Source organism: Garra rufa, chromosome 19 (genome assembly GCF_049309525.1).
Source record: "Garra rufa chromosome 19, GarRuf1.0, whole genome shotgun sequence".
Classification (NCBI taxonomy): Eukaryota; Metazoa; Chordata; class Actinopteri; order Cypriniformes; family Cyprinidae; genus Garra; species Garra rufa.
Genome location: NC_133379.1, coordinates 37,378,320 through 37,389,005, shown reverse-complemented (window position 1 = coordinate 37,389,005; position 10,686 = coordinate 37,378,320). Strand labels below are relative to the sequence as shown.

Here is a 10,686-nt window from a genome sequence, read left to right as displayed (position 1 = left end):
AACACTAACTCGATCTGATGTGTTCCAGGTCATCAAAAACTCAGTTTTTGCCCTTCACAACATCAAGTCGTCGATTCGTCAGAATCGATTCGTCATGATTTCAGAGAAATGGTAAACTTGGTAGTTCTGCAGAACACAATAAGATATTTTAAAGATTGTTGGGGCCCAAACAACAATAAACAGAAAACAAATAAACAAGTAAATAAATCAATAAATAAAACACAACACACAAACACAGAGACATTTTTCAAAATATCTCCTTTGGCCATCCACTGAAGAATGTAAGTTAAACTGCCATTTTCTCATAAAGTCCCGCCTACTTTGATAAGCTATGTATAAATGAGTGCTGAAACAAGCATGTTATCTCATTCACCTCCTAAACAGAGATGGATCTGCAAATCTCAGTTTTACTTCTCTTCATTCTTTTCACAACAGGTACAATGACAAATAGTTTGTAATGTTACTGAGTACAAATACAGATTATGGACATCTATTTCTCACCATCGCTCTCTTTTATTACTAAAGGACACTCTCTCAGCTGTTATGAGTGTACAAGTCTGAAGGGTTCTTGTACGGATCAAAAAGTAAAAACATGTCCCAGGGGATCTTCCATGTGCAGTAGTTCAACATCAGTAACGCAAAGTGGTAAGTTAAATATGATTGATTAAATTTCACTGTTATATTTGACTTATGGAGATGCTGGTGTTTTTTTTTTTTACTGGTGCTGCTTTGCAGGAAATATAACTGCTGATTTCCTCACAGAATTTACAGATGTAATCAGAAAATATGCACACTTGAACTGGTCTTTCCTGAATCATTCATGTTTTTAGCTGACACTACTGCTAAAATAAAGGTTAAAGACTGTGCTGCTGTCTGCGCAAGTGGATCCCTGAACCTCGGCATTCTAAAAAAGTCTTCAGTGTGCTGTAACACAGATCAGTGTAACACCCAAGATGCTCCAGGTATTGTTCTTTACTGACCATATGCAAATGACTATCTTCTTTAAAGTCAAAACTTACCTCCAATCAGGAATGATCAATTGTCAATGGTGAATTGATTGAGGAGCAGCTAACAAAGTGTTGTTTCATTAGATGTTGTACTCTGTAGAGAAAATAAACTAAAAGAATACCTGTTTTCTCTGTAGATCCCAGAACAGACTCCAATGGAAAGACATGTTACTACTGTGATGGGAAGAGCTGCTCAAACACATTGAAGTGTTCAGGGAGTGAAGACCGCTGCATTACAGCAACAGGTGAGAATCTGCTAAAGGACCAAGGTTAAAGTCATTCGTTTTTGTTAGACGGTTAAAGAAGTAGTTCACTTTCAGAACAAACATTTACAGATAATGAACTCACCCCCTTGTCATCCAAGATGTTCATGTCTTTCTTTCTTCAGTAGTAAGGAAATTGTGTTTTTTGAGGACAAAATTTCAGGATTCTGTCTGATTGTTCTATGGTGCCCCTGAGTTTGAACTTCCAAAATGCAGCTTCAAAGGGCTCTAAACGATCACAGCCGAGGAAAGAAGGGTCTTATCTAGCAAAACGATCGGTTATTTTCTAAAAAAAAAAAATAAATAAATAAAAAAAAATTACAATTTATATACTTTTTAACCTCAAATGCTTGTCTTGTCTAGCTCTGTGTGTACTCTGTGAAGAGATTAAAAAGTATATAAATTAGAAAATAACCGATCGTTTCGCTAGATAAGACCCTTCTTCCTTGGCTGGGATCATTTAGAGCCCTTTGAAGCTGCATTTGGGAAGTTCAAACTCAGGGGCACCATAGAACTCCATTATATGGAGAGAAATCCTGAAATGTTTTCCTAAAAAAAAAAAAAATTTACGACTAAAGAAAAAAAGACGTGAACATCTTGGATGACAAGAGGGTGAGTACATTATCTGTACATTTTTGTTCTGAAAGTGAACTACTCCTTTAATTAAGTCATCATCTTTATATCATAGGTTAAAGTCATTTCGTTTTTGTTAGACGGTTAAGTAAGTCATTATCTTTATTTGTTTAAACATTTTATATCATATATACCAGTAAAACTTCGACTAACCCGTGTTTTTTTGCTTTTCATCAGGAAGTTTCGGAGACCAGTCATTGGTTGTTAAAGGCTGTGCGTCTAAATCTATTTGTGATGTCAAGTCACCGGCTACCGATGTTCAGAGCATCACATGTTGTGAAGGGAACCTGTGTAACGGTGATTCTAAAAGTGTCACTCAGAGCTTCCGGTTCCTCTGTTGTTTTCTGCTCTCCTTCATCCTGCTGCACTGAATTATCAGTAAAGACTAGAAGGGAGACATGATTCGCTACTGGGCATATGCACATCAATCTAACGTTATTTTTATCACACTGTACAACAATAATACTGTTTTTTAAAATACATTTTTATTATAGTAATGGCTTAGTTTAGGGTTGTTGTAGGTGTAGACGTTAAAAAAAACACAATCTAATTGGTAGAAAAATTAATTTCATTGTTAGTTTCCGGTCGTAGACGTATCCCTTCTAGCCACAATAATCCAGCATCTCTTCAGATTTTACAGTTTACAATACATGATTTTACATGCTGTACTTAACACAGAGCTTGTATTTTCTCTGTACTATATATACTGTGTCCTGTGTGGCATTGTGGAGATGATCGGTTCACTTGAGACGTTTGAACCCATCGATTTGTTAAAATGACAGTTATTATTTGAATTTGCTGATGCGGAGTGCTAAACGATTTAATCAGCATGTTACAGTTGAATCTTCTTACAGAGTGACATCTAGCGGAAAAGACTGGTAATAATAGTATTTTCAAAACCATTGAAAACCAATCGAAAACTCTAGGCAGCCTTTTGAAAGTCATGTGATCATTGAATGACAGATGTTAATGTTGCATTGATGAATGAATATTATATTAACGAAATAAATAATTTCGTTAATGAAAGGCGATCTGTTGTCCTAAGCCGACGAGCTGGTGGTGGTTGGGGACAAGGTAAATGAGTAAATGATGAGCGCTGCCATTACGAATTCTAACGTCAGATTGGATGCTCTTCTGCTGTTCCGGTCTCCATAGGAACCCATTCAAATAGCATCCATTTGATTTTAATGTAGCTAATGTCGGCAACTTCGTGTTATTTACACACCAACTTTGAGGAGTGAGGCACTGATAAATGACGGTAATTGCGACATTGCAAAGTGATGGCGCTATAGAGCCATGTGCTTTGTAAAAACATTTTAATAGGTTTAACATCAGATAAACAGCTCAGAATACGCTACTTTGACTAAAAACTCTGGAGACCGGAAATGCAAAGCATTCTTCAGGTTAAGAGTCAGGCATGACTTCCGCGTTAAAGAAAAAGGTCTGAAACTTGCGGCATTTGCAAAGAGTATGGCGTTTGCAAACTCGCTCTCATACGACTGCGCATGTGCATTGGCTGGTCTAGCGTCATAAAGCTTTTTTTAATCGCTACTGAAGCGTATAAGGAACAACATTTATAAGGCAGTTGTTGTCAGATTTCATATGAAGTTTAATTGTAAGCTTTGTAAACAGTTTTGGAGCATTTAATGTTTCCCCATTTAAAGTTGTATGCTTAAATTCAATGCCACAAGAACAAGAGATACATATTCATGTCAAATCAGCAATAGCTGCCAGAGGCAAAAACAGAAACAAGAGAAAAAATAAAAGAAAATTACAGAAATCTCCATGCTTTCAGTGCATTAAATGTTTTCAGTGCTTTTTTGTTTGTTCCAGAGATTTAAACACAATTTGAAGTCATTAATAAAATGGGAAACATGTGTCTACATTGAGCCCACTTTTTCTTACGTATATGGAATTTTCCTAATAAAATGAACACATGTATAATATGTTGTTGTTTACAATTCAAGAATTTCTGTAAAAAAACAAACATCAAATATACACATTTCTATCATACTTTCCATTTTTCTGTTAATATAGAATTCCATATGCTTCCAAAATAATCTTGTGTAAATACAATGAAAAAAAGATGCAAAATGGTTTTCTTTTTCTTGACCACAAAATTCACAGGTATATGAAATATTAAGCTTTAATTTTTCCAAAACATGCTTATAAGGATACATTCTGTGAAGTATCTAAGCATTTTAAACATAATGTCAACAAACATTAACAAACGCCTTTGAGAAATTTTTCTGATTTACTGATGCAGAGGACGAAGTTTATATTATAAATAAATATAATATAAATATATTATAAATATATATAAAAAAAAACGTTAACCTATTTTATTGACATCTTTCCTCGAGTGAGGCATTTGCTCATGTTGAGCGCTGAAAGATCTGACATTTTCGTTGATTCTTCGTGCAAAATAAATAAGAGAGTGACATCTAGAGGAGAAGAAAAATAACAACAATATGATTTTCAGACCTCATTCTACAATTCTTTTGCCCAGCATTTCTGCTGCACTGATTGCAACTGTTCAACTTGTTTGTCCCATTTTGGAACTGTTGCACAATGTTGTAACAGTAGTTTGAATAGCAGGTGACAGCCGATGAGCTTTTATACCAGAAGAAAACTTGCATTTATTGACATTCGATATTAGTCTACAGTTAAATGCAATTTTTGCTTTAGCATTTGTGTTGTATCAAAATGTAGTCATTAATAAAATTGCTTCGTTATTTCAGAAGAGCATGACACTGTGTAATCTGCTTTTCACACATGCATGAATCTGATCCACAAATATGAGGAACTTCCACAAATGCATGCATTATAAATGCACACATGTATGATGTTTTGTAAGCGTATACAATATAATACAACAAATATATACAAGCATTACATATCTGTAATGTAACAGTAGCTCATCCAACAACACATCCAAGTTTTTTAACAAAAAAAATAAAAATGTTAATGCATTCAAAAATACATTAACTTATAAATGTTAATATTAATACCAATGTGATTGTATAAAACCTTCATTCATATTTTAATATAAAACATTTATTAAAAATATATTATTGGTTTCCTGTTATACTGCACAGTTTTTTAATAACTTGTCTGGAGGCACATTGTAGATTGGATAACATGATAAAATAAACACTAAAATGTTAACATTTACATTATTTTACATATGTTCTACACCTTTTCCTGCTTATTTGTTTTTCCTACTCATTGAAACCAACACAACCACAGACACGCTCACACCCAATTCACAAGCCCATGTTTGCATTGCAAAATAATCTCTTTAAGTATGAAATCTTAGATGAATAGGTCAAACAGTTTAGATAGGTATGAATGGCTAATATGCATGCCCCAAAACCTTCAGTTTAAAATGATTTTTTTTCTTGCAAAACAGCTACACTGAAGAAGAATAAAAAGAATAAAAAGAAAAAGAAGAAGAAGAAAACCTTTTAGGATTTACTTGATAAAATCTTCATAACAATTTGCACATTTAACACATGAAGTAAATTCTACTGCTGTAATATCAAGTACAACTTACTTGTTTCTATCACGTAAAATCTATTAAACTTAACATTCATTAAGAAATAAAGTAAATATACTTATTTTTATTTATAGGTTGCATTTAAAGTAATTATAACAATGTTATTTATCCTTTTATAGACACTGAACCTTTATTTTGTGTGTGTGTGTTTTAGTTATTTTTGTGTGATTTTTATTACTTAGTTATATTAATTTATCTACTCCCTATAGTTTTTGCTTATTTCTTTTTGAGTAATACAACCACATTTGATGTGTTTAATGTAAAAGCATAAGTTGCCTTGTATCAAATGTCCTTCTTAAACAGAATATAATTAAACATTAATAATTAAACATGGACATACTTCTTCATTGTTGCTATGAAAAATAATGTCCAATAGGACAACTAACATGTAATACATTTTTGTTGCTAATTATCACATATAAAATTTAACATTTTTATTTTTAAAAAACTGCTTTTACACCACTAAAAACAATGTTAGCAGACAATGGAGATGTACAGTGATAATGACATCAGAACTTATTAAATATTTAAAAACTTATGGTTAAACAAACATAAATATGACTCACTGTTAGTATAGGATTTCTGAGTGTAGAGAAAGGGAAATTTGTGGTTTTGTTGGAACAGGATTTTTCATGTCCCACCCATGTGTGTGGGTGGAGGTGCACAGCACCTTTAATCCTTTAGCAGTTAGTTCATTGTAAAAACACAGCATATTTAAGGGAAAAGATAAAAACTAAAATGAACCTAATTTTTCAGTAACATTCCATCCTCACCAACGAATCATTCAATAAAGTATGTATGACTTTTTTCTTCTACAGAACATAAAAACAATAATTTAAAGAGTGTTGGGCCTTAACAACACTGAACCCACACTGTAAAAAGTTTTCACCAGTTTCAACTTAAAAACTTAAGTTTAGCAGCTGCTTTAAAATTTTAAATTTAATCATCTTAAGTCATGTAAACTCACAAGTTAAATCAACTCATTTTTATTATAATAAGTTAAAATGACTTTAGTTTTAAGCTGATTTAACTTAAAAACTTAAGGCAGCTGCTTAACTTTGTAAACTTTTTACAGTGCATGACTTTCATTTAATGAACAATGAAAGCTCACCTTAAGAAGGTTGGTTTAAGTAGACCTATTCATTCCTTGTAAATCCTTATTAAACCTCCTGTTATCAAGTAAATTAGCCTACAGTAAGTTTCTGTTTTCTCATAAAGACCTCCCATTTTATAGGCTATAAAAAGAGCACTGAAACAGGCACATCATTTCATTCACCTCCTGGTCAAAGATGGATCTGCAAATCTCAGTTTTTCTTCTGTTCATCCTTTTTCATGCAGGTACAAAGACAATTAGTGTTTGTAATGCTATTGAGTACAAATACAGTTCATTGATGTCTCTCTCTCTCTCTCTCTCTCTCTCTCTCTCTGTCTTACTAAAGGACACTCTCTCAGCTGTTATGAGTGCACAGGTCTGACGGGTTCTTGTGCGGATCAAAAAGTAAAAACATGTCCCAGTGGATCATCCAAGTGCATGAGTTCAACAACAGTGTCGCAAGTTGGTAAGTCCAAAATGATTACCTGCTATGGCAAGCCGTTTTAGCCTAAAATATACTAAGCGTTAGTCATCGTAATTGCATTTTTACTAGTAACAATATAATTAGAGAGCTCTCTAATTCAATTATTGCTAGTAACAATTCCAATTACAGAGCTGTCTAATTCAATTTTTACTAGTAACAATTTTAATTAGAGAGCTCTACAAATTAATTTTTTACTATTAATTTGTTTCCATTGACTTCCATTCATTTTATACAGAGCTCTACAACTGAATTTTTACTAGTAATAATTAAAATTAGAGAGCTCTACAATTAAATTCTTACTAGTAAAATTACAATTAGAGAGTTCTCTAATTCAATTTTTACTAGTATCAATTGCAATTAGTGTGCTCTCTAATTTAATTACTAGTGAAAAAGCAATTACAGAGCTCTATAATTAATTTTAATAGTAAAAACACATTAAAGATATACGTTTAATTGCAGAGCTCTGTAATTGAATTTAAGAGCTCTCTAATTCAGTTCTTACTAGTAACAATTAAATTGTAGACCTCTCTAATTGGAATTCTTACTAATAAAAACTGAATTAGAGAGCTCTCAAATTGATTTATTACTAGTAAGAATTTATTTAGAGACCTCTCTAATTGAAATTCTTACTAGTAAAAATTCTGTTGTAAAGCTCTGTAATTAAAAATTAATGGAAGTCAATGGAGACATATGACTAGTAAAAATGTATTTGTAGAGCTCTCTAATTGTAATTGTTACTAGTAAAAATTCTGTTGTAAAGCTCTGTAAATAAAAATTTATGGAAGTCAATAGACATATGACTAGTAAAAATAAATTTTGTAGAGCTCTCTAATTGTAATTATAACTAGTAAAAATGGATTTAGAGAGCTCCTTAATTGGAATTGTTGCTAGTAGGAATTGGATTATAGAGCTCTCTAATTCAATTCTTACAAGTAAAAATGCAATTATGATGTGTGACACCTAGTATATTTTATGTTAAAACGGCTTGCTATATAATTGCTACTTATTTTCCTGGATGCATTTACAGATGAATACAAGAACGATTCGGCTATTTAATTAGTTTTCTCTCAGATTCTCTCAGAAATGTTGACATATTTATAATTTTTTCGTCAAAATAATCTGCACTGTTGAACTGTTTTTCTTGTATTGTTTATGTTTAGGTGGCATCAGTACTAAAGTGAAGCTTAAATATTGTGCTGGTGGCTGTCAAAGTGGATCCATCAACTTTGGCATTGCAAAGGTGCTTTCTGTGTGCTGTGACAGTGACTTGTGTAACATCCAAGATGCTCCAGGTATTGTGCTTTACTAACCATATGCAAATGACTTTAAAGTCAATGCATATTTTTATTTCCAAGGGACATTCAAATACATTCAAGAAATATAATGCGGGGTGTGGCTTGTCAGTCGTAAATGAGTTGAAAAGACCAGCTAACAAAGTCTTAATTCATCAGATGTACTTGCTTTCCTCCTGTAGATCCCAGCTCTATTGCCACCAATGGAAAGAAGTGTTACTATTGTGATGGACAGAGCTGCTCAAACATAGCGAGCTGTTCAGGGAGTGAAGACCGCTGCATTAAAGGAACATGTGAGAATCTTCTAAAGGAAAAAGCCATTGTTTTTCTCTCTCTGTTATAGTTGAGCATTTTATACAAAACACATTTCCAGCTTAGACTAATCTGTTTTTTCTTTTGTTCATCAGGGAGTTTCGGAGGCCAGTCAGTTGTTGTAAAAGGATGTGTCTCTAAATCTGTTTGTAATACCACAACGTCGGCTAGTGATGTTCAGGGCATCTCGTGTTGTGAGGGGAACCTGTGTAACAGTGCTGAGAGTGTCACTCAGAGCTTTCTATTCCTCGGCTGTTCTCTGCTGTCCTTCCTGCTGATTTTCATTTTGTCTTGATCAGATGGCGTGTATCCAACTTATCACAGCTAATGTGTCTGGCTTCAAGTCTCTTCTGCTTCAGGATGTTTTTAACTGTAAAAAAAAAACAGCTTCTTTTGCTGCTTGAGGTTGCAAACTGGTGTGTCTTACCATATTATGTTAATGTATTATCTTAATTATGAATACAATGATTTGAGGGAAGGAAAATCTGTATTTTATTAAATGTAATGAATACACTGTGCATGTTGTTCTGCTGTTCTTTGGTATTATGATTTAAGCAACAGAACATTTGCATTTTGTTAAATAAATTTTAAATAAAATACTGAAATATCTTTATATAAAACATATTTATAAAACTATTTTTATTTAAAAAAAAACATGTACACCACTAAAAAACATCATACTGTAGCAAAATACTTGTGATTAAATAAAAAGAAAAGTGATTTGCTGTTTGCCTAGGTAGTTAATTTCATTAAGCCAGTACTGTAATATTGCTTAAAATAATACACTAATATACAGTCAAGCCCGAATTTATTCATACCCCTTGCAAATTCTGACACAGGCTTCTCCCAAAACATGACAAGACGATGTGCAGTACAAGAGGCATGATTGTGGAAAAAAATATTTCTCAGCTTTTATTTACATTTGAACAAAAAGTGGCATGTCCAAATTATTCATACCCTTTGCAAACTGTCACAGTCTATGGGAAAATACAAAGTTCTATACCATTCCAAATAGTCCAAGCTGTTCTAAAGCATCCTAATTAACCTGATTCATTGGGAACAGCTGTTTTAATCCACTCAACAGGTGAAAAACAGAAGCTCTCTGCTGTTGGTTTGTGGACAGTCACGGCTAAGACAAAGGAGATCATTGAGGACCTGCGGCTGCGCATTGTGGCTCACAAGTCAGGAAAAGGTTATAGGACCATATCTAAATGTTTTAAAGTTCCAGTAGCTACAGTGCAAAGTATTATTAAAAAATACAAGATGTTCTGCACTTTTAAAATCTCAGTGGTCGGAAGCCAAAAGTGACACCGGTGCTGGCCAGGGGGATAGTGAGAGAGGTAAAGAAGACCCCAAGGATCACCACCAAGGCCATCCTGATGAACCTGGGCTCTGCTGGTGGCAACATCTCAAAGCAGACAGTCCAACAGGCACCTTAAAGTGCCCCTATTATGCCTTTTTAAATATGATATTTCATGTAGTGTGTCATGTAGCTGTATGTGAACATAAACTATCTGCAAAGTTGTGACGCCGACAGTGCACTATAAATGAAGTTTTTATCTATCAAAAAAAAAAAATCGACTCACATTCATAGCTAGCTAGTGATCTTTATCATATTCTTGATAATCAGTAACTTGCTTTCATAGTCATGAATCACATTTTAAAAAATATTTTACTTTAACTCTGCAGCTGTGCCAAATAAAATTTGCTTCAAAGATTCATAAAGATTCATAAAGACGACATGGAAGAAAAAATTTTTTTTTAAACGGAACACAAAAAGTTTTTTTTTTTCAAGGGTCTTTTTTCTAAGTTAAAAATGTCATGAAATGACCCATATAACCAAAAGATTGCAGCAGAGGATTATTCATTTGCTAAAGCTGCTATTTCAACTCACTTTTCAAGACGTCTTGCTTTATGATTTATTATAAAATTACTAGTATAATAACTTGTGGAATATAGTATAGTATATGGTATATAGTATAGCAACTGCAGAAAATCATAAAGCTCAGACACAAATAAGGGTGAATTATTTAAAAATATTTG

At 33.1% G+C, this 10,686-nt stretch overlaps 2 protein-coding genes across 2 annotated transcripts; both read left to right on the top strand.

The window, feature by feature from the left end:
- Positions 1–381: 381 nt before the first annotated feature.
- On the top strand, positions 382–3,849 carry LOC141292940 (urokinase plasminogen activator surface receptor-like). Its single transcript, XM_073824989.1, has 5 exons — positions 382–435; positions 526–645; positions 831–962; positions 1,145–1,252; positions 2,081–3,849. Exons 1-5 carry the CDS (start codon positions 387–389, stop codon positions 2,272–2,274), a joined length of 603 nt encoding a protein of 200 aa, XP_073681090.1. The 5' UTR covers positions 382–386; the 3' UTR covers positions 2,275–3,849.
- A 2,902-nt stretch (positions 3,850–6,751) lies between these two features.
- LOC141292090 (prostate stem cell antigen-like) lies at positions 6,752–9,300 on the top strand. The gene is made up of 5 exons (XM_073824051.1): positions 6,752–6,800; positions 6,902–7,021; positions 8,200–8,331; positions 8,514–8,624; positions 8,739–9,300. Exons 1-5 carry the CDS (start codon positions 6,752–6,754, stop codon positions 8,936–8,938), a joined length of 612 nt encoding a protein of 203 aa, XP_073680152.1. The 3' UTR covers positions 8,939–9,300.
- Positions 9,301–10,686: the final 1,386 nt, after the last annotated feature.

Bases quoted from the DNA above. Each gene is read 5' to 3' on its own strand.
- LOC141292940 (XM_073824989.1), top strand. From the start codon at position 387: ATGGATCTGCAAATCTCAGTTTTACTTCTCTTCATTCTTTTCACAACA. The intron at 646-830 runs GTAAGTTAAATA...TCATGTTTTTAG, and splicing joins AACATCAGTAACGCAAAGTG to CTGACACTACTGCTAAAATA. The intron at 963-1,144 runs GTATTGTTCTTT...TTTTCTCTGTAG, and splicing joins TAACACCCAAGATGCTCCAG to ATCCCAGAACAGACTCCAAT.
- LOC141292090 (XM_073824051.1), top strand. From the start codon at position 6,752: ATGGATCTGCAAATCTCAGTTTTTCTTCTGTTCATCCTTTTTCATGCA. The intron at 6,801-6,901 runs GTACAAAGACAA...GTCTTACTAAAG, and splicing joins GTTCATCCTTTTTCATGCAG to GACACTCTCTCAGCTGTTAT. The intron at 8,625-8,738 runs GTGAGAATCTTC...TTTGTTCATCAG, and splicing joins CCGCTGCATTAAAGGAACAT to GGAGTTTCGGAGGCCAGTCA.